General features: G+C 36.8%; 2 protein-coding genes across 2 annotated transcripts; one reads left to right on the forward strand and one right to left on the reverse strand.

Annotated features, from left to right (window-relative positions):
- The first annotated feature begins 4,897 nt into the window (after window positions 1-4,897).
- LOC122076564 (probable arabinosyltransferase ARAD1) lies at window positions 4,898-9,391 on the forward strand. Its single transcript, XM_042641964.1, has 2 exons — window positions 4,898-6,375; window positions 8,729-9,391. The coding sequence occupies exons 1-2, from the start codon at window positions 5,449-5,451 to the stop codon at window positions 9,275-9,277; spliced, it is 1,476 nt and encodes a 491-aa protein (XP_042497898.1). The 5' UTR covers window positions 4,898-5,448; the 3' UTR covers window positions 9,278-9,391.
- Window positions 9,392-11,329: 1,938 nt separating this feature from the next.
- LOC122074594 lies at window positions 11,330-16,560 on the reverse strand. Its single transcript, XM_042639489.1, has 2 exons — window positions 14,614-16,560; window positions 11,330-14,443 (listed from the first exon to the last, which is right to left on the reverse strand). Exons 1-2 carry the CDS (start codon window positions 15,295-15,297, stop codon window positions 14,420-14,422), a joined length of 708 nt encoding a protein of 235 aa, XP_042495423.1. The 5' UTR covers window positions 15,298-16,560; the 3' UTR covers window positions 11,330-14,419.
- Window positions 16,561-23,786: the final 7,226 nt, after the last annotated feature.

Genomic DNA, 23,786 nt, shown 5'->3' on the forward strand with positions numbered 1-23,786 from the left:
AGGAATAAGATAAGAGGGCAATCAAAAGAAGGTTACAACTTTTGAGTTCAATATTTTGATAACAAAAGAAAAAGTAGAGAAAAATTCTTCGCTTTCAAGTTAAAATTAACCTCTTTAAGTACAAGCTTCACTTCTTTTAATGCTCACTAGCAAACAACCCACATTGAGCCGGTCAAAAATATAATAATATTCAAGGGTGAGAGAACGCTACCCGTTTGCGTATCTAATGTGCCAATGCACAAATCAGTAGGAGGCCACATGGAGGCACATCTTTAGTACATGGGGAGGGGGCAGCTAGCACAGTCTTTTTGCGTTGGCTTGTGTCTAGGTGTGGACGCACGCAAGCAGATAGCTTTCTTTTTCCCTTAAAATTATTGCAGGTTCTCGATTCTCTACACGAGCATGCTCCATTTGGTTGCAAGAGAAATTAAACAATAGAAAATTGAAAGTTTCAAAACTAAACTTTCGTAATCAATACCCGATATGAATATGTCCCTGACTCCAAATAATTGCATATATATTTATGAAATTTTACTTTATTTTGATTCCAAATCCCTTGCATTTTTCAAATAATTAAAATCAAAATTTCATCTTAGAAGTATCATTGCTTCAAATGGTATAAATTTTCTTTTTAGATTTGAAAGTTTTCACTTCCATTTCCTTAATTCCCTTTGCTACTAAACAGGGCTTGGATATGGAAATCCATTCCCATATGAACTGCTTATTCTGTTACTGTAAAACTATTTCCTAGAGCTTGACCTTTCTGGAGTATTATTTATGTTATCATCTAATGAATTAATTTTCGGATTAATCTAACTTTCTATATGTGTCAATATAATGCTTTATATTATGTTTGAAAAATCAAATGTGCATGGCATTTTTGAAAAGAATAATTATTATTTAAAAAAAAAAAAAGGCAGGGGGAGAATCCCCATGCACTGCTGTCCTTTTTTTCTTCTTAAATGAATACAAATATTTATTAAAATGGAAACAAAGAAGACATGCAACAAGCCAAAACAGCTAGCCAAGGGGAAGCCCTAACTCAAAGAAATCTAAACATCCATAAAAAGGGACGATACAACCAATCCCAGGGACGAAACAATCACCAACAAAGGGAGGATACAACAAAACATGAGGGGAGGAAGAATAAAAGCAAAGATGATCATTCATCAAAACTAAAGGAGGACAATGAGAGAAAGAGCCCAAAGCAAGAGTAAGATACACATTCCTATTTGAATCCGGGCAAACTATACAATTGTGAAGGACTTTATTCTGAATCTCAAATATAATAATGTCCCAGATTTACTCGATAGTGCATGATGACTATGGTCCTCTTACTTGTATAGTCATATATGTCAAGAACTATGGAGTAAAATTCACATGGTATTGTGAATTGCCCCTTTTTTTTTTTTTTTGTAAGGAAGAGCAATGAGAGAAAGATCCCAAAGTGAGAGTAAGATACATATTCCTATTTGAATCCGGGCAAACTATACAATTGTGAATGACTTTATTCTGAATCTCAAATATAATAATGTCTCAAATTTACTCGATAGTGTACGATGACTATGGCCCTCTTACTTGTATAGTATATGTTAAGAACTATGGAGTCAAATTTGCATGGTATTGTGAATTGCCCCTTTTTTTTTTTCTAAATCTGTATTACAACTAGGGGTGTCAATTCCAAGCCCGACCAAGCCTGACACATTTATGGCTCGACCTGAATTGGACCGATTAATAAGTGTCAGGATCAAACCTGATATATTTATAAATAGGCAGTAAATGGCGCATGATGTAAGCCCGATGGGCGCCCGATCGGCCAAACATGTCTACAAGGCGGACTCTGCCCGACAGTTTATATTCTATTTTAAGATTTATTTATTTTTTTTAGAATAAGATATATATTGATATTTTTATCAATTATTTAATGTAATTAAGTGTAAATTCTTTTCTAATTTTTTGATGATTTAATAAATATATTAAATTTTTGAAAATCTAAGACAATTAAACCCTTAAAATGATGCATTAGCCCGACTAAGGCCAATTACAGCCCGATTAGCCTAGTAAGTAGAAAACTGGGTAAAGCCCAGAACCCAACTGAGTTCAACCTAGTCTAACTAATTTCTTAAATAGGCAGTTCATGGTGCAAGCATGTCCTAATTTAGAGAGAGAAAGAGGAGCTATACTGTATGATAAATTGCAGAATACTAGAACTTCCAATAGCAATCTCCCTCCTTGGCTACAGTTTTGATTTCTTCTCCAACAAAAGTTTAGCTTTCTTCTCCAGTATCAGTTCACCTTTGAGAAATAGAAAAAGATATATATATATATATATATAGAGAGAGAGAGAGAGAGAGGAGTTGCACCGTATGATAAATGCACCATTGCAAAACACCAAAACCTTCAGCAACAATCTTCCTCTCCGACAACAATCTCTCTCTAGCAACAGTTTTGATTTCTTCTCTATAAATAAGTCATCTTTTTTTTTTCCTCCAATAAGCTCTTTCACATTTCCACTCAAATACAACAACAACAACAACAACAATCACCATCGTAACTCGAACCTCCTGGCTGTCACATACTTCCCTCCCTACCTATCAAAAAAAAAAAAAAAAACTGTAACCACTCAAATATATAAATAATATATTTGAATTCCAATTTGTGTAGTATTGTACGTTCATGTGTTAGTATATGCATTAGTTTTGGTATATTAGCATTAAATCATATTTGTATTAATACATATATTTATGCATGAGTTGTACTGTAAGTTTAGATGAAGAAATATTGTATAATATAACATATGGACTCTTATGCAATGGCTAAGATTTAATGATTTTGATCTGACGAATCTTAAATAACTGACTTAAGGGATTCATCCTCCCCTACCGGCCAAGTAAAACTTTCACCTTTGTTTTACCATCTGAAAGGATTGTCTCCAAAAAAAAAATTGTTATCGAATAAATACGTTATCACTGGTAAAGTGATATTAGTAAAGTCTCAGCATGAAGCAACAATGTGAAGTGTTATTCTAATGGAATCAATGAGAAGTCTCTTATATTATTTATTTATTTATTTATTTATTTATTTATTTATTGATTGATAAATTAAGTTATTTTGATCAAGTTCTGTTATTCTAATGGAATCAATGAGAAGTCTCTTATATTATTTATTTATTTATTGATAAATTAAGTTATTTTGATCAAGTTCACTTTTGACGCACTTCACTTCTTGACTTCTCTAACCTTTTGACGCACTTTACTTCACTTCACTTCATGTCCTCCATAATATTGACCCACTACTTTTGTAATTTTTTCTTAGAAATGAAGAAATCAGTTTGGCTACATTTTTCAATAATGGATTGGGAATAGGAATCTATACCCCAACATTGAGTTAGATATGAAACAAAACTTAAAAGAGTCTTGAAACCGTCATCACCTTATAAATTTTAGACAGGAGGACCCTGTCCTCTTGCATGGTTACTGCATTAGTGTACAAACTAATAGAAGACTATGCGAAGGCATATGAGCTGGGGCGAAGGCATCTTTTTGCATCGACCTACGTCTAAATATAAAAACAAGTAAACGAACATAATTCTTTTTTCCATAATTTTATATAAATATCTCCATCAATCATCGTGATCTATTCTCCTATTCCATGTATGGATCATAGCATCTTCCTTTTCTACCTAGTTGATTGCCATTTAAATTATTTTTTTGGTAAAAGATTGCCATTTCAATTAGCAAACCCTAAAAAGCCTATAAGGCCGTCACTGAATCTGATATATCCTAGGAAATAGTTACTACAGCATTGGTTTAGTCAGCCAAACTCGGATCATGTCTTGAGTAGGTTACATCTAAAGGTTACATCTAAATCAAACATCTTCCCTAGGAGAGGCTGAGACAAGATGATATAGCACCTCGAGACTTTCAGACAATACCATCTTAGTTTATTACAACTCCCGTGTAAGAATCCCAATATTTTAGCTACTCTGCCACATATCAAATTATAAGTTGGAGAAAGATTTGAGCCTCCAAGTTCCACCCTCCCCTAGTTTGGAAGTTTATTGCTAATTAAGTAAGTTATTACATGGGAACTGTTATAGAGGGGGGAGGGGGAGAGAGAGAGAGATTCAAATCAAACAAGCCGTAGAGCCATGTCTAGTCAGAATCTTTTGACCATTTCACTCAGCTTGTTTGACCGAACAGCTTGAATCTCTCTTTCTTACGAGCTTTGGCATAAGAAAAAAATTTCGCTGCTATTCATGCACACAGCCAAGGAAATTGAACAATTCACTTCCCCTTTGAGTTGGCAAATCCTAGGTTTTATTTTCAAAACTACCCTTCCAGATTCCATTTCTTTGTTGTCAGTCTAGTAGCTGGGACTTGGTAGCAGCCAAATTTTGTCTGAAAAATAACGTAGCACTGCTAGAGATGCCACATTTTAGAGGAGAGAGAGAGAGAGAGAGAGAGAGGCACAGGCAAAGACACAGACAGGAAGCACAAGAGAATGTTACCCAGTCTTGTGCTCTTGCACCCACATGCAGGGGAGGTGAAATGACCACCCTCTTCCTACCTGATGGATGCCTAGGCTTGTGTATCCATTGGCCCCCACGCCGCTGTTTTAGTTTCCCTCCATACAAAAATAGTAAAAGCCAAGAACATAGCGACGAGCCCGCTTCCAAAGTATTAAACCCGAAGCCCACGCTTGCAGTGAGCTGCAATCACAATCAGAGCTTCGGTTCGCGTCTCCCTTCTCTCTCCAACGGTACAAACGAACATTTTCAGATTTACCCATTTCGCTCCTTTCACTCTTTAACCATCAATCAAACTCAGCTGCCGTTACTACTGTTTGTTCTTGATTTTTCTCTTGTTTTTCATGTTCTTTCTTGGTTGTTGTTGATGGGTTGATGAGATTGGTTTATGGAGTTCCTTTTGGTGATTCGTTTGCTTTGCTGGATATTTCTTAATATTATTTATTGAAACATAGAAGTGAATGATTTGGTTCAAACTGGGAAATTGTGGTGGTTGATGGTTTCTTCAGCCATTTTGAATACATTCCTTTTCTTGGATGCATTGAGATAATTTGAAAAATCTCTTTTGGCAATGGGAATCAGTGATTTTTCAGAGCCATGATTTATGGAGGATTTGAGTACATGGGATGCAGGATGAACAGGGTTCGCTGGTAGCTATTTGATCTTTTACAGGGAAAAGCATAGAACCTTCTCTGTTTTTCATTTAAACTTCCTTTATTTCTATTTTCTGTTCATGGAGTACTTTTTATTCTCTCAGTAGGAAAAGAGTTCAGGGCTGATTTTTGTTTTGAAACTAATCATCCAAATCACTGGTAATTGAGTTTTGTTTCCTCTCCTTATGTGTGCCTTCTCCATTTTTTCTTCTTTTAGGAATACAAACAGTTGACAACAACTTGTGACTCCCCTATATTAGTATTACAATGGCCGAGAGGAATCCTCCCTTCGGTAGCATTATTTGTCGATCTTCTCTGTTTTTTGTGTTCACAATTGCCTCTTTCTTCTTCATCTTCTCTTGGTTCTCTGTCTTGCATTCCACTAGCCACCCTCACTCCATTGACCTCAGCAGCTCACCCAATTCCAGGCTATTTGCAGTGATTGACAATAAAAATACACAACCCCGAAATCAGGATGACATCCAACCTTCAGTACCCAATATGTCAGGTTCTGTGAATTGCAAGGAGGAAGCACCTCAAGATAAAGAATTTATGAAGTGCAATCCAAATAGGGTAGTCAAGGTTTTTATGTATGACTTACCACCTGAATTCCACTTTGGGCTTTTGGATTGGAAACCTGAAGGGAATGGTGTGTGGCCAGATCTTAAAACCAAAATACCTGATTATCCAGGAGGTTTGAACTTGCAACACAGTATAGAATATTGGTTGACTTTAGATCTCCTCTCATCAACATTTCCCGACTCAACTGGTACCCGTAGTGCTGTGAGAATGCACAACTCAAGTGAAGCAGATGTTATATTTGTTCCATTTTTCTCCTCCTTGAGCTATAACAGATATTCCAAACCTCAGCCACATGAAAAGAATAGGAACTACTTGTTACAAGAGAAGCTGGTGAAGTTTTTAGCAGCCCAAGAGGAGTGGAAGAGATCAGGGGGACGCGACCATATAATCATGGCCCATCATCCAAATAGCATGTTAGATGCAAGGATGAAGCTATGGCCTGCTATGTTCATACTTTCAGATTTTGGGAGATACCCTCCAACCATAGCTAATGTTCAAAAAGATGTGATCGCACCTTACAAACACATTATCAGAACCTTTGTCAATGACTCATCTAGCTTTGATGATCGTCCAACTTTGCTGTATTTCCAAGGAGCCATATACAGGAAAGATGTATGCACCTTCTCTCTCTCTGTAGAGCATCCTATCTTATACCCAGTTATTTGCTTACTGTATAACCTAGGTTCTTCCTCTTTATGCTAATTTTTTAGTTTATTCATTTTTGAGTATTCACAGTACTGTTTTATCACATTTTTCTCAACTCTTAATTACATTGTTCTGTTCTTAATTTGTGGTTCTTCTTGTATGAATGAAGAAGAAATATGGTCTTCCTGTAAATTTTACAACAACTTTTTGTAAAGATACTTGCTTTTTCCATATTAAAACAATGAACTCCAAGGAGTAATGTAGAATATCAAAATACTGGTTCAGCATTGCAACTTGATATATAGTGTTATCAAATATTTCTCCATGACCAAGAACTCTATCAAGAACGAGCTGAGATTGTTCGTTTCTCTCCAATCACCTGGTTACTCCAACATATCAGATTCCTTGAGAGCTCATACATCATTAGCAGGGTGTGCTTGGATGCAGGTTTTTGTTTCCTATCCCAGATAGGCATCAAGTTCACTGTTTCAAAGGCAAGCTTGTCATATAGATTAATGTTCAAATGATTGCTGAAAGGTGCAAACTGTGGATTGAGCCTGGTCAACTCATTAGTCTCCTGCAATGCAAGCAGGAGGTTAAAAGCCTTATATTCTTTTATCTAGGTTAGGTTTTACCAGGCTACCTTAGCCCTGCATCAGATATGTCCTGGGTCTGTCTGTGAGTACCACAGAAACTCTATTTACCTGGTGTCAACTTAACCTATCTTCATATATTCAGTCACATGCATAGTTAGTGCATTGTAGATAAAAGTGAGCAGGACCCAACACATCAAATCCCTCACAACAATACATGAAGTGGAGGCTCCATCTCTGTTTGAAATATTTAAGGATGAGCTATGCCTGGTCCTACCCAGTTTCTTCCACCATGTTGGTACCATTACCACATACCATTTATGATTTTCTCCGGTGTTCCTGAAATTCTGCTTAGTCTTTCCTAGGTCTTCACCAACTGTAAATATTTTACTTTCTTAAATTTTAACTTTGATATACTTCAAATTCTAGATTCCATATTATATAAACAGGACTTTAAAATTCCCTAGTATGCAACCCTTTTACCTTTCTCATGCTTCTATCTCTCTTGTTCTTCCAACCTAGTCCTTAATTATTTCTGCAACAATCCTGTTTCCAGTCTAGTATCTAAGTTATGAAGAAATTCACCATCTATGATATGATGCTGATGTTAAGATCATCCTAAAATGACAAATTGAGATGTCATTGATGATGAAACTCGGAAGCCTACCCTGCACCTTTTGAGCTTCTTGTTGGACAAGGAATCTAATGGCCATACCCTCCTAAAAAATATGATGCAAATGGTTGGATCTTTCTGTTGATTTGTGAACTTTTTCTTTTTGTTTTCATCCTATTTCTGTCTTCCAAATCAAAGCTTTTGATCCAGAGGGAAGATCACCCTCAACATCTGATTGGGAACAATTGACCTGGCTGAGTTATGAGTTTAGCGACCAATCCAGGACTGTTTTAAAATTTGGACACCTAGTATTCATATCCGATTTTGGTGTTTTACTATGTTTCAGGATGAAAATTGTTGAATCATTTTCTTAAAAAAATCATGTCATATAGTTTCACATTTAGTGTTTTGAGATGAACGTTTATTATCTTCCTAGAGGAGCTACTTCTATAATGCCAGTTCCACACAGACTCTTCAATTTAATAGAATTTTATTCAATTTAAACATAAGCATTGTCAATGCCCAGAAATTTTCTGATGTTATAGAGTGATCAGTGAGTTCATGGATATAATAACTACATAATAACCATATCAGACATCCTGTTTTGCAAGTTATCTTCCCACAGCCTAGTTGTATATTGTTCAATCTAATGTTATTTGTGGGACTCAATAGTTTTCTGTTGATTGCTTTCCATTTATTTTGAAAATCTAGAGAGCCAACTTTCTCTTTGGGGGAGGGGGTTTACTCAAGAGCAGCAACTGCTACATGTGCAAATGCACAACTGAGGCATCATTATTCAACTGGGTCCTGCCCTAGACCAATGAACAAAATTGGCTAATCCATATATATATATATATATATATATATAGGTTTCGAGAACCCAAATATATCTGTTTATATTGTTTTCATGGTAACCTGATAGTATACAAGGGTGATTATTCGCTTATTAGTTTGCCTATCTAGACTTTCAAAGGAAGGTCCTTATCTTTTGCATTTGTGCTTTGTTCTCTGAAATCCCATTTTTAGATTATGCTTAAACTGTATCCAGTACTTTGGAATGTTCCTGCTGCTATATCTATTCTTAGTTTATTTTATTTGACTTTGTCATCTTCAGGGTGGATACGTTCGACAAGAACTGTTTTATCTTTTGAAAGATGAAAAAGATGTGCACTTCTCATTTGGGAGCGTTAATAAGGGTGGAATCAATAAAGCTAGCAAGGGGATGCACTCATCAAAGTTCTGCCTCAACATTGCTGGTGATACCCCATCATCAAATCGCCTGTTTGATGCCATTGCTAGCCACTGTGTCCCTGTCATTATCAGTGATCAAATCGAACTCCCTTATGAGGATGTCCTTGACTACTCTGAGTTCTGCATCTTTGTACCTGCATCAGATGCTGTCAAAGAGAATTATCTCATCAAGTTGATCAGGAGTATCAAGAAGGAAAAATGGACAAGAATGTGGAAGAGGCTGAAACAGGTTGAAAAGTTCTTTGAGTTCCAGTACCCTTCTCATGAGGATGATGCTGTACAAATGATCTGGCAGACAGTTGCCCGTAAGGTGCCTTCTATCCGATTAGAGTTACATAAGTCAAAACGATTCTCTCAGCATACAGGCAGGAGGAAGAGGGATCCAATAGCTGTTCCAAGGAATTTTTGGTGAAATGTGAATTAATCCCAATGGGTCACTCCACGCGTCCCATCCTTTTATTGGATGGTTGTTGCAAGTCAGATAAATCATGCAAAGTTACTGCTACAGAAATGTGATTCTTAAAGCAAATTTTGATCTTTAATGTAAACAGAAAGGCGTTTCTTCTGAACTTTTGGTTTCTGTTTGTGGTCCAATGTTGTTGTCCTCAGTTCTTTCTTTTCAGTTCAAAAATGTTTACCAAGTGATCGTGCTTGTATTTGCCAGTCCATAAGATAATGGAGTAGGGATAGATTGGGTCATTGAACCCAAAAAGTCCTAATAAAATGAATTAATTTCTCATTTCCCTTCTTGCAATCCATGTAAGTAGCAACTACTCTTTCCCAAAACCCGAAATTCATCAGGACTGATCAAATTACCAAGCCTGTGATGTAGTTCTGGCATCATTTTTTATGGTTGCAGGGCAGAGCAATTCTTGAAATGAAGACTTGAGCTTTAAGCTTTACGTTTTGGCTACGCTCAAAAGGAACCACCAGGTCTTTGTCACCTTGGGTAATTGTAAGTAACACACTTGACATGTTCAGAGCTTCCAATTTTCCCTTCATTAACTTTGCTCCTCATATAACATTGCCCATTGTGTGCCAAGTCAAGAGATGGGTGTGCCTAGTCAAGTCGACAACCATGAAGTGCAGATCGATAACAAGAGGAAAATCCAAGCAATTTGAATATTTTCTTGTGCAATGTTATAGAAAGAATCTGAGTTTAATGTACTTACCTTGTAGTTAGCAGCTTAAGAATCCATACTCCTCTGGTGGTTTCTGCAAACAATGGAGCAGATTCTTCTTCCAACATGTTCATACTCCTCTGATTTTCCTTAGGCCATCCATTCACTGTGGTCCATCGCAACCAAATACAACAGGGGGGAGAGAGGTGGGGAGTGATTGGGGGGGGGGGGGGGGGGGTCACATCTAGACCATCCCATTATTCAGCCACAGGTGAAGGAAAACTTTGTCCATAACATAATTAGAGGGTCATTTGCTTTCAAAAGGTACCAATAACTTGTATTACTCTGTTCACCTAAAAGAATTCTTCACAAAGTCAGAACTGATTGGTCACTTGATACAGTTAATGAAAATTGTATACTCTTCTAAAAGGAAAATAATGCATCATAATTCAAAAAGAAAAAAGGAAAAAGAAAAGAAATCCAATGAAAAAATGGAAATTTGGGTCTAGAAAGAAACCTGATTATTCTCTATTTACTCACTTCAAAATGCATAATATATTCCGAAAATGCATACCAAACACAACCTCTGTGCTACAGAAAAATCCCCAAATCGGTGTATTTATGATACTGTGGTGCCCCAAACCCTACTCTCTTTTCTTCCCTCAGTTAATAGTGCATACAACATAATAAAAGAACTTCACCAAAATATAAAAAAATTAAAAACATAGTAAAAGAAAATTTGTAAATCCCACCCCCTAAACTTTAAATGCAATGCTATACTTAGGATACAAAAATGTATCTCCATTCTTTGCTTCTTAGCGGCATCCTAAGATCCTCCTGTCCTCTTTAAGATTTCTAGTGGTCCATTCTTAACAGCAAGGTTTTAAAACTCAGGATTGTCTTGTGATTACGGATCGAATTGGTATCGATTGGATCCCATGAATTTATCCTTTTCTTTAAATTAATTTTTTGGACTATTTTACCTTTATATCTTATCGGTGGATCAGAATGGATTGAAATGGTATAGGGAATGGCCTTACCTGATATCAATCCGATTCTGGTGATCCCAGATTTTGGAAACCATTGAATCAAGTATATTTGGAACTTTTATTTCCCTTTGATTCATCGAACAAGATATTGAATGCGTGTGCCATCTCAAGTGGTGAAGGATCTTGAATCAAACATATCCACCACCATTGATGCAACCAATCAATTGAACACACAAGAAAGAACTCTGCTGCTTCGAGGGTAGCAACCTCCTAGGAAGAAGAAGAGAGAAAAGAATTAGCAATTTTCTTATTATACAATTGTGCCCTGTTTGCTATTTTATATCCCCCATTAACTTGTCCTAACAATCTTCTAATCAATCTCTTAACAGTCAATCCTAACACAACGACATTATGTTAAGACAGTTATAACTAATACAACCTTCTGTTAAGACTGTTATTACACATAGTCATCCAAAGCTACAGGTCTTGTTCTCCTCCTATCACTCCTGCGTACAGCTGCTGCTGTGTTCACAACATTACCGTCCTCTTCACAAAAAACCTTGTCCTCAAGGTTCAAGTGGGGAAACAACTGGCGCAAAACAAGGACACCCTCCCAAGAAGCCTCCTCCAATGGAAGTCCCTCCCACTGTAACAATGCCTGAGGAACCCAATTGCCTTGCCGCCGAAGATGACTGTAGTTCAGAACAGAAATCGGTTGAGCAACAATGTCACCAGCAGATTGCACAAGTGGTAATGGAACCGTTTGATTCACCGAATTACCCACACATTTCTTGAGGATGGAAATGTGAAATACAGGATAAATACGTAGAGTCTCTGGCAACTCAAGTTTATATGCTACCTTCCCCACTCGTTCCAGCACTTTGACTGGCCCAAAAAAACGTCGACCAAGTTTCTGATTGAGCTGCAAAGCAACAGACTGTTGGTGATAAGGCTGTAGTTTAACAAATACCCAATCACCTGGCTCAAATTGTTTGTCCACCTTGTGTTTATCCGCCTGATTTTTCATTCGCGTTTGAGCCGTTGCAAGACACCATCTCTGGTTTGAAGATCTTGGTCGACAGTCTCATTGAGGAATGAACCCAGGATGTAGTGTACAATACTAGGTGGGGGGCGACCATACAAAGCTTGAAAAGGTGTCATGCTCGCTGCCGTATGGAAAGACGTATTATACCAATACTCAACCCACGACAAAAATTTGACCCATTGATTGGGTTCGTCTAAAACAAAACTCCTCAAATACATTTCTAAACAACGATTTAACGCCTCTGTCTGGCCATATGACTGGGGGAAAACTCTCTTGTTTTCATACAAATAAAAAAATTTCTAGACTAAAAACCTATATATAAAGGAATTCCAATTAAAATTAAATTGAAATAATCAAATAAGATATTTGGAATTGCAGGGTTCCCCTACAAACCATTCAAGCTAAACTTGATTATTGTTCCTATACCGTTCGAACTATCAATAGGGTATTAGGCATCAAAATTTGGATATTTATAGAAGAGGAATAATGATCATTTCCTTGTCTTTTCCTTGTCTTTCCACTCTTTCCAGCGACACCACAACCCTTCATGCCCTAAGTCCACTCAATCGGGAACCAACCGGGGGCACCATGCCGTTCAAAGACCTAATATCAGCTGCCGGGGGCAGATTGAGAAGTTGCCTTCAATCCCTGAGTCGTTCACCCTGATAGGCACTACTCATGGAAAGTGTGGTGCCTTGAAGTCTGAATAGCTCTTTCCAAAAGGTACTAAGAAACCATGGATCACTATCACTGACAATGGAGCGTGGGAGACCATGAAGCCGCACAATATCGGATGCAAACACTGCTGCCACTTTATGACTAGTGAAATTACTAGGCAGAGCACTAAAATGACCATATTTGGTCAATCGATCGACAACCACAAAAATCGCAGTCTTACCACCTGAATTCGGGAGACCCGTTATGAAATCCATAGCAATATCTTCCCAAACACGCTCTGGAATGGGCAGAGGTTGTAAGAGACCCGCTGGAGATGTGTTCAAAGATTTAATCTGCTGGCAAATTGAGCAATGGGCAACAAATTGTGTGACATAAGACCGCATGCCTTTCCAAAAAACATTTAAAAAACATTTGCTGTTATGCGAGCATATGTGCGTAGAAAACCAGGATGCCCCCCAGTAGGAGAGGAATGAAATTCTTGAAGAAACATATCGCGGAGGAAGGAATCAGCTACTAGCACCAATCGATTTTTGTAGTACAGTAAGCCATCATGGAAAAATACACATGATAAGAAGAGAGGTCAGTTGCGAAGCCAGTGCAAATATCTTGAAGTTCAGAGCTTGAGAGGACTTCTGAACGTAGCTGAGCCAAAAAATCAAATGATGGAGTTGAAAATGGAAGGAAGCCCATAAACTCTAGAGGTGCATGAGAGAGAGTATCAGCCACCACATTTTCTTTGCGGGTCAATTTGAGATCCCAAAAACAAAGCCCAAAAGTTTTGAGAACCACTGTTGTTGTTCTGGAGTTTGGATTGTATGCTTAACCCTTTCAAACTTATTTGATCAGTTTGAATATAAAATTTTTGACCAAGCAAATATTGATGCCACTTAACAACCGCCTCCGTAATAGCATACATTTCACGAACATAGGTGGAAGCTACTTGCATTTTATTGGATTATTTCCTGCAATGGGGTGGTTGTCTTGTGACAGTATAGCACCAATACCAAACCCGAAAAGGTCAATTTCAACCATAAATGGTATCGAAAAATTTGGCAGAGCCAAAACTGGAGCTTTCGTCATGGCCTGTTGTAACTTTTCAAAGGCCTCTTGAGCAGTAGTAGACCAAGTAAAAGCACCTTTCTTAAGAAGTTCTGTTTAGGAGCAGCAATGCTGGCATAGTTTCTCATAAAACGCCTATAGTAAGCGGTAAGACCTAAGAATCCCCGCTAGGCTTTAAGTGATCGAGGAATAGGCCATTCTAACATTGCAGAAATTTTATTCTTATCCATTTCGATCCCTTGAGCTGAAACTATATGGCCTAAGTACTCAATCGATGATTGCCCAAAAGAACACTTTGATCTTTTAGCATAGAATGCATGGTGGCCCAAAACATGCAAGACTTCTTTTAAATGGGTTAGATGGGTAGTCCAGGACTTACTGTAGACCAACACATCATCAAAGAAAATAAGAACAAACTTACGTAAGAATGGCCAAAACAGAGAATTCATAGTGGCTTGGAAGGTGGAAGGAGCGTTTGTGAGACCGAACGACATGACCAGAAATTCAAAATGGCCATCGTGGGTGCGAAATGCTGTCTTATGGACATCTGATGATCGAACTCTGATTTGGTGATATCCTGCACGAAGATCCAGTTTGGAAAAGAACCTGGCACCATGGAGTTCATCGAGGAGCTCATCCACTATTGGAATAGGGAAACGGTCTCACACCGTGATAGCATTAAGGGCCTGGAATCCACACAAAACCGTCATGTACCATCTTTCTTTTTAACAAGGAGTACTAGGGAAGAAAAAGAGCTAGTATTTGGCCTAATTAGGCCCTCTTTCAGCATTTCAGCAACCAATCTTTCAATTTCAGATTTTTGAAAATGAGGGTAACGGTAAGGATTTACGTTTACCGGTTCGGACCCAGGTTGTAGATGATTTGAATGGTCTTGAACAAGGGAAGGAGGTAACCCAGATGGAAAATCAAAGACAGAACTGTAAGATTGAAGTAGATCATTCAGTTCGGCATTTTCACAAACAGAAGTTGGCTTGGGAATTGACTGAATTTCCAATTGAAATAAGGCTTCATAAGACCCAGTAACAGCAAGGCGACGGACAGCATGGTACCCCATTTGAGGAGAAGATGGTGAAAGTTCACCCAATAACTGAATCTTTGTGTCACCATCCATGAACTCTAAAGACAGTCTACCGTAATAGAACAACATAGGACCCAATTGTGCTAACCATTGAAACCCCAAAACCATGTCCACACCAAAAATTGGAAGAACTAAAAGATCAATAGTAATTAAATGGTTAAGGATCCGAACTGGTAATTTCTTGACGATACCTTCACTGGACAATCGATCCCCATTACCGACCAAAACAGTGATAGTAGGTGCAGCTTCAATAGCCAAACCAAGATGCCTTGCGACTCTGCTCTGTACAAAATTATGAGTACTACACCCATCCACCAAAATCTGAATGGAAGAACCAGCTATGTACCCTGTTAGACGAAGAGTCATAGGAGACCTATGACCAGCCATATCTTGATAGGAAATTTCAGAATGGGGAGAAGAATCAGCCATCGTAGAATCCATTGGGCTAGCCGGCGTGTTATCAATCCTTGAATCTTGAAACTGTAACTCATCGTCATCATCATCAGTGAGCAAGAAAAATTGACGACATTTGCATCGATGACCTGGTGCAAATTTCTCATGCAGTTGTAACAGAGCCCTTTGTCTCTTCGAACTTGCATCTCAGCCGAAGGAGGACATTTAATAGGAATGCGATGAGGTTGTGAGTTGATCAGAAAATTGGGGTTAGGGCTAGGAAGAATCAGACTTCTGACCTGATTGGGTTTTAAGAATGAACGCCTAGATTCTTGAATCTTGGCCTTTTGTAATCGTGCTAATCCAATAGCTTGGGCCATAGATGTAGGCCTCAAAGCTAATACCTCACTTCGGATGTCCAATCGCAGACCAGAGACCAAACAACTGATCAAGAAGGTGGGTGAGATATCGATTGTACGATTGGCTAGGGCTTCAAACTGCGATTGGTACTCTGAAACTGATGATGTCTGCATCAAATTAACTAGAGCACCTTGGTGGTCTTCAAATTCCGACGGACCAAAACAGAGTTCCAAAGCCTTTGTGAACACCGGCCAAGTGTCGAATTGGCCATTGCGGCTCATCCACTGAAACCACTGTAGCGCCTTGCCATCAATATGGAACTAAGATATAAGAAGTCTTTGATCATCTGCTGTATGGTGATAATCAAAGAATCGTTCTTCCTTGAAGATCCAACCCAACGGATCCTCGCCATCAAATCGAGGAAAATCTAGATGTATCGTGCATGTCCGGAATTGATTAAGCCATGAAGAAACTTGAGATCCAGGCGGATGATGATCGTTGGGATAATCAGAATGAAAATCTTGCGAAGGAGACGAAGTGGTCATGTGGAAAGCTTGCTCTAATCGCCCATCCATCGAAGAAACTCGAAGAATTAGTTCAGACATGGCTTTCTGTTGTTCCATAACACTGGATTGAAGGGAGTCCAAGCGCTCTCCATGCGCTACTGATGAATCGCTAAGAAACACCAAATTTTAGAAACCAAGAAGACAAGAACAAGAATTGAACTAGGAAGAAGGAGAGAGAAAAGGATTAGCAATTTTCTTATTATACAATCGTGCCCTGTTTGCTATTTTATAGCCCCCATTTACTTGTCCTAACAATCTTCTAATCAATCTCTTAACAGTCATTCCTAACACAACGACATTCTGTTAAGACAGTTATAACTAATACAACCTTCTATTAAGACTGTTATTACACATGGTCATCCAAAGCTACAGGTCTTGTTCTCCTCCTATCACTCATGCATACAGCTGCTGCTATGTTCACAACAAATTTCTTTGTCGTTTGCTCTTTGGAGTTGGGTTCGTACTAACTCTTGGATCTCTCGAATGAGATTCGGAATTGGGACATGATCTAAGTTATTGTTTGGGTTACTTCTAGAAACGTTCTCAAATGAGAACTATGAGTGGAGTGGACCAGGACTTGGAGCTATTGAGGGTAAAGTCTACTTGTAGAAAAAATGAGATCCCATTAGTGTGGATGATCCCATGCAAGGTAATGAAGTAAATTACCAAGTAACATATTCACAACCTTAGTTTGACCATTTATTTGTGAATGATGGGAACCTGAAAATTTTAGTTTGGCACAAATTAAACCCAAAATGGCTCACAAACCAAGCGTCTTGGAATGCCACAATCTCTAACAAAGTCTGAAAAATAAGTAAGCAAAATTTGAGGCATCAGTATTATCTTTAATAAATATTAAAATGTGTCATTTTTTATATTGATCTACCACAAAAAAAAAATTGAATGATAGCTTCTTGGTGTTCTTGAAAACCCAAGGACAAAGTCCATGTTTATATCTTTCCATTAATGGGTTGGTGTTGGGAGGATTGATAAAGTAGACACACCTCCCTCAGCTTTGATATCACTACAAAAATTAATAAGGATATTACAAATGTATGAAATAAGAAAGAGGTTATGAAAAGAGAGAAGAATAACTACATAGAGTTTCAAAAAAAAAAACAAACAAACAATGGATTTAAACTCCTTACTCATACCTTCCCTAGCTTCATGTATTTGACTAACCAACCCAGTAACCCTTGTATCCAATAACCAACATCATCACAACCCCAAGTGATCAAACCGTGCCCCCTCCCCCCCACCCCTATAAATTCATCCCATCTCAACTCTAAATGGAAAATCCCCATCATTTATAGCACCCTTCCCACTTTACCAACTGGTCAACATCTTATAGACCTCACCCAAATCCCTCAACCTTCTAACTTTTTTGACCCCTTGACCAAAGTTATAACCCTACCTAATATCCCTATACTCATCATTTTTAACCTAGACCGATTACTATCAATAACTCTACCTTGTTAGAGCATGCAATCATGTTCTAAAAATTAATGGGTAAATGCACTTGCCCTAAGATCATTGAAGATTACGTTGCCATCTTTGATCAATTTCAAGTTGCATTCCGACGATCACTTCTTCTCCTGTAAGTGATTTCACGAATTCTACCAGCACTTGGACAAGGGTCTAATTACTACTCTTATTATGTCTCTCCTTCATTCACTCGTTGATGGTGATGAGTGTTACCATATCCCCAAGACTAAATACCCTTATCAGAGTTCCTATCTATTATAACTACCACCACCAGGTAGTTTCCTAATCGGATAGGTAACTACCTTAATCACAATGTAGCAATAATATAGGGTGACATAGTATGAGGGCCACATCACTCCCTTCCATGTATTACAATGAGCCATCATTCCCATAATGAATCCTAATGTGGTTATTAAAAATAAAAACTTTAGAGAATTGACCCTATGATCAATTATGAATCAACCCAATGGTCAATTCAAGGGTACATTTATTTGCCCTTGATGGGCATTTCTCATTTTAAAACTCAAAGTGTGCACAAAACAAATAAATGACAAAACATATATATATATATATATATACATATGGGTTAATCTGTTTATCACTTTGGCGGTTACAACATAAATTGTAACCTCTCTTTTATGTCCATCAATAGATAATCATTATTCTTGCCACTTTAAGGATTAAACTGTCATTTCACTTTTGGTGAATTGAATGAAAAATTATTAAAAGTTTGTATTTTATGGGTATTAAGGTAAACCTATCGTCATAAAAACAATAAAGGGAGTGTCGGTTACTTACTTTTCACAGGTGGAGAAAAACTTCTTGTAATTTACACATTAAGACATGTTTCTTAATTATTTGTTTTTTATACCGTATGATTTATTTATAATTTAACTTCAATTTATTTTTAAATTTCAAACACATTCCTAATCTATAACAAATTACATGTGAATCAAATATTAGTTTTGCCTCTCCTAAACAGATTGGTTTTTTCACCAAGAATTAGTTATCAGATTGCCTAATCGCTTGATTTGGATTGGAATTAATGGTCATAGATATTGATTTCTAAGCATAAGAAATCATGACCTAGATTTCATTATTCTGAATAAAAGGATAGGATGATAGCCCTAAATTAAATTATATAAATCAGGGTTAAAATCAGAGGCGGTTTGAGTTGGGCTGGATTAAGCCTGGTTAAAGCACAATATTATACGATCCAGCTCATCCCCATAATTAGCATTGTGGAGATCATTGGGATGGTTATATTCATATGTGAAAAGTGGTATTGGGTTTACAGTAGAATATGTGTAGATTGAATGAAGTAAGTATTTTGGGTATCCTATTTAATAAGGAAAGGGGTACCAATCAATCCTTTTTTTATTGCAATCTACATATATCACTAATCCATAATTGTTATGTGAGAGATCTAAATTCACCCATATCACTAATCTAAAATAGGTAAAAGGTTACAATCAATCCTCCTACCATACATATCATTTCCTTGATATCAGACTTAAATATATTTTTTTTGAATTGGATTTGGATATTGGGAATTTGGAAAGACAAATCACGTGGATGATGCATGATCTTAGTAATAGGTTGAACTCTCGTAATATGAAATCAAACCCAACGATTCTTTTGTGTAACTACTGCTTTTCTCGATCTCCTTCATGAAACACTCGATCTCCTTCAAAGAAAGTTCAATCTCTGGCTTTACTGTTACGATGAGTTAAGCATATCATTGTTTTTTTGGTGAAAGAGTTAAATTAGGAAAGTGAATAAAGAAGATTGGGATGGGATCTTGGGGTCAGATTTCCTAATATACCCTTGAACTAAATGGATGAATTTGGGAAAAGGAAATCAATTAATAGTGGTCAATTAATATTATGAAATTATGTCAATTATCCTCTATTAAAATTGAACTAAAATATGTACTAGGGTATCTAATGTCTAATTATAAATTTTGTTTGTAACCTGCTCGATTACAAATAGATGAACTCTATACATATATATATATATATATTTCAGAATTCATCAAACTTAAGGTTGCAACATATATGATAGGATATCAAGTACAAAGATTTACATAAGTTTCATACTTTTAACATGTCCCACAAATACATTAGGTGGAAGACCTTTAGTAAAAGGATCAGCTATCATCTCTTCAGTACCAATACTTTCTATCGAAACACGACGATCCTGAACATCCTCTTTTACAACGAAGTACTTAACATCCAAATGTCTGCATCAACTGAAAGTGTACATGTTGTTAGAGAACCTTACTGCTGCAGTATTATCACAGAATATTCGAATCGGTTTCTCTATAGATGGAACCACCTAGAGGTGTGTGATGAAAAACCTTAACCACGACCCTTGAAAGACCACTTCATAGCATGGCACTACTTTTGCTTCCATTGTTGAAGAGGCAGTCTTTGATTGCTTCACACTTTTTTAGGATACTGCTCCTCCAGCTAGCAAATAAATGTATCCTAGAGTGGATTTTCTTGAATCTCCACATCTAGCGTAGTCGAAGTCTGGATAGCCTACCAGCTCCAGATCATCAACACGTCGATATGTCAACATGTGATCTTTAGCGCCTTATAGATATCTTAGCACCTTCTTTATTGCTTTCCTATGTGACATACCAAGATTCTGTTGAAATCTTCCTAAGACTCCCACTGCGAAGGCAATGTTTGACCTTGTGCACACTTGTGCATATATTAGACTACCCATAACAAAAGTATATGGGACACTATGCATTTCCTATTTTTCTAAGACAGTTCTTGGATATTGTTCTAAGCTAAGTGTAAGGGCCAAGGACCTTCGCGGATCGCAATATGGCGCCTCACGTGGACACACGTTAGGATTCAACCCTAATGAGATAGTATCCCCTGGTCATCAAATACCAAGGGGGGATAAACGATATGGATAAAAAGGAGTCGCCACCTAGAAAGGGTCTAGGACTCATAAATGTCTCCTCCAATCAAGAGAGAGAGACTAATGACTCTAATGGATAAGGCTGTTTACACCAAGATTCTGGACAAGTGTCAAGTGACAGACTGGGAAGGTGTTAGGCACCCAGTCTACCCGGTCCTAAGGATGGTTTCTTTTTGTTTTACCAAAGTTTGTTTGTACCCTACTAACTAGTCCTAAATCTATGTCACTGGAGACCCTAAACTATGTATCTAAGTAATGACATGTGTGAAACCCTAAACCATATGTCTATGTTATGCTAGCTCGGTTATGATGCAAATAATGAAATGATTATGCCAATTAAATATTAAAAACCCTAAATGATTTAATTAATGTGTTATGTGTCTTAGATTAAACTAATTAAATATGCCTAGACCTAGGATTAGTTGAGCAACTTATGAAACGCTAAATTAAACTAACTCAATTAATTAAGCCTAACCTAAATGGATGATTAATGAATTTATGAAATCCCAAATTGAATTAATTAAAATGATTAATCATAATCTCTAATAATTTGTGAAATGAATTACTGCAATCCTAATTAATCTATTAATCTAATGGGTAAATAGGTTTTTAAAGAAAGACAAAAAATTGAATTGAATGGTGAAAGCTACCCAAATCTAACTATTTCAGATGGAAGTTTTGGAAAACCTAAATAATCTAATAATTTAAACAATTAAAACCGAATTTTAAGAGTCAATTCAATGCATTATGAACCCTAATTAATCTAATGATTTAAGACTTTATTTAATTAAATATTAAAATAATTATTTAATTAACTATCTCAATTTAAGTAAATGAAACCTATCTATCATGTCAAATATACAATGGTTGTAAATATCCCATGTGGTGATATGAGTGAGACATGGATAAAATATGAATACTAATTGACCTACATGCATGAGAAAAATGAATTGATTTAAACAAGAAAAAACCCGAATCATCAAGTATCAAAAAGATGTTAATAAACACGAAGCATGGCAAACATGACATGGAATAACCTATCTAAATCTAATAATTATCAGTATGGCAAGATATCCGAATCTAAATTAAATACACAATTAATTCTAAAGAAACCCACTATTTGAGATAAAAAGAAATGGACCGATACGGGTTCATTTTATCAACCCGAAAACCCAAGAAACGCACCTAATGCTACGGACCTGTTGAAGAGGGTCAGCGATGCCCACACTAAACCTACGTCCTAAACTACGTCCCATATGTTATTAAGAAAGAAAAAAAAAATCATTTGATTTTAATGCCTAAAATTAGGAGGATTTTAAAGAGGAATGCTTGAGAAAAAATTTAGAACAAAGAATGTTTGAAAAGGGGTGGACTATGTCAAAGAAAGTGTCTTATTCAAACTCTAAAATTGAAACTGGAAATCAAAACTAAATATTCTATCTACTCAAAATCCATAACAAGGGATAGCCTGCAGTTGTAGCCATTATAGAAAACATGAAAGCCACCTACAACTCTTCAAGAGAAGGAGCTATGTTGAAGAATAATCAATATTCAAGGTCTTTCAATAAGATGAAACAAGTGTTTCCAGAATCCTGACCCAATTAGGGAGAGAGCTAGTTCCAGATTTGGTGAAGACAAGAAGAGAAGATGATGGTTGAATTGCAGGTTTGGAAATGGAAAAGAGAGGGTTTCAGGTTCGGACTAGGAGAAAATGAAGGTGAGATTTTTTTTTTTTTTTTTTTTTTTTTTTGTTTTTGAAGAAGAAGAAGAAGAAGAAGGAGGTTTGGTGGCTGTTGTTTAAAGGTTCCAATGGTGGCAAGGAAAGAAGAGAAGGAGAAGAAGAGAAGGGAGAAGAAGAAAGGGTTGGCCAAGGAGGAAGAATGGAGGGGGCGGCTGATTTTCTGCTACAGGGAAAAGGAAGAAAGAAAGGAAGAGAGATGGGATAAGAGATTAGGGATTGAGATCCTAATCTAAGGGTTCATGTCTAAAGAACAAAAAACCAAAAATAAATCAAATCAAACCCACTAATTAAGTGAGTATATTAAGCCACAAATAAAACTAATTAATTAAACCAAAATATTACAGTAATAGAAAACAAACCGAATTAGCAAAACCAAAAGATTAGACCTAATGACCCAAATCAAATTATGTTGAACCCAATTGGACCGGAATAAACCAATTCACATTTAATAAACCAAATTAAAACTTATTTAATCTAAAAGAACTAATTAAACCTAAATAACCCTAATTGAATTGGAATAAACAAATTCATATCTAATAAAACACATTAAACCAAATTGAAACTAATTGAACTAATTAACTTAAACGAACCGAATCCATTAGTTAAACTAGTTCTAAATTGCCATTGGAAGAAGAAAAATGCCTTGAATCCAGCTTTAATCAAGAAACAATGGGAGATAACCCTTGTGCTCCAAGCTCCAAATCGAACCAAACAGGGTTAGATCTCCCGGCTCAATGAAGGATTACACATTCAAAATTTTATATTTGAAGGGATTCTTTATTTAGAGAGAGAGAATTAGCAAAAACCTTCATGGGACCATATTCCTTTTCCCAAATTTTCTCCTCCTCTTTTGAAAGGGGTGAAGGGCTATATTTATAGCTAAAGGAATGGGGAGACCTCTCTTTGGTTTCCAATGTGAGACTAAAAAAAAATATTTGTCAAAAAAATGGTTATTTGAAATAAAAATCTAAACCTTAATTTTTGGTTAACTTTCGAAAGTCATATCTTTAAAACCATTAGTCAGAATTCGACGCGTAATATGTCATTGGAAAGCTCATATTGAGCACTATCCAATGATATGAGGCACAAATGTGGTCTTGTTTGGAAACCCTGACAAAAATACACATAAAGTAGAGAACTGAATTATATAGAAAAAAAGGGGAATTGATGGCCGATTTGCATTGTTCTCGCACCAAAGTATAGTGTCCAACTTGAGGGAACAAACAACACTAATCCACAATGTTGATATCCAATTTTGAAGATATTTTCCATTAAAAGTGCGTAGGGGTAAAATGGTTATTTTTTATCCTAAGTTCAAAATTTCTCCAAGTATATAACATCCAGTGTATAATTCTTCATATTGTCATCATTGTTGGGGGGTGACAAAATACGATGTCTATACTAAGCTTATCACCATTAAGAACAGGTGCTACACTAGGCATACAGTC

This window comes from Macadamia integrifolia, chromosome 1 (genome assembly GCF_013358625.1).
Source record: "Macadamia integrifolia cultivar HAES 741 chromosome 1, SCU_Mint_v3, whole genome shotgun sequence".
In the NCBI taxonomy this organism is placed as follows: domain Eukaryota; kingdom Viridiplantae; phylum Streptophyta; class Magnoliopsida; order Proteales; family Proteaceae; genus Macadamia; species Macadamia integrifolia.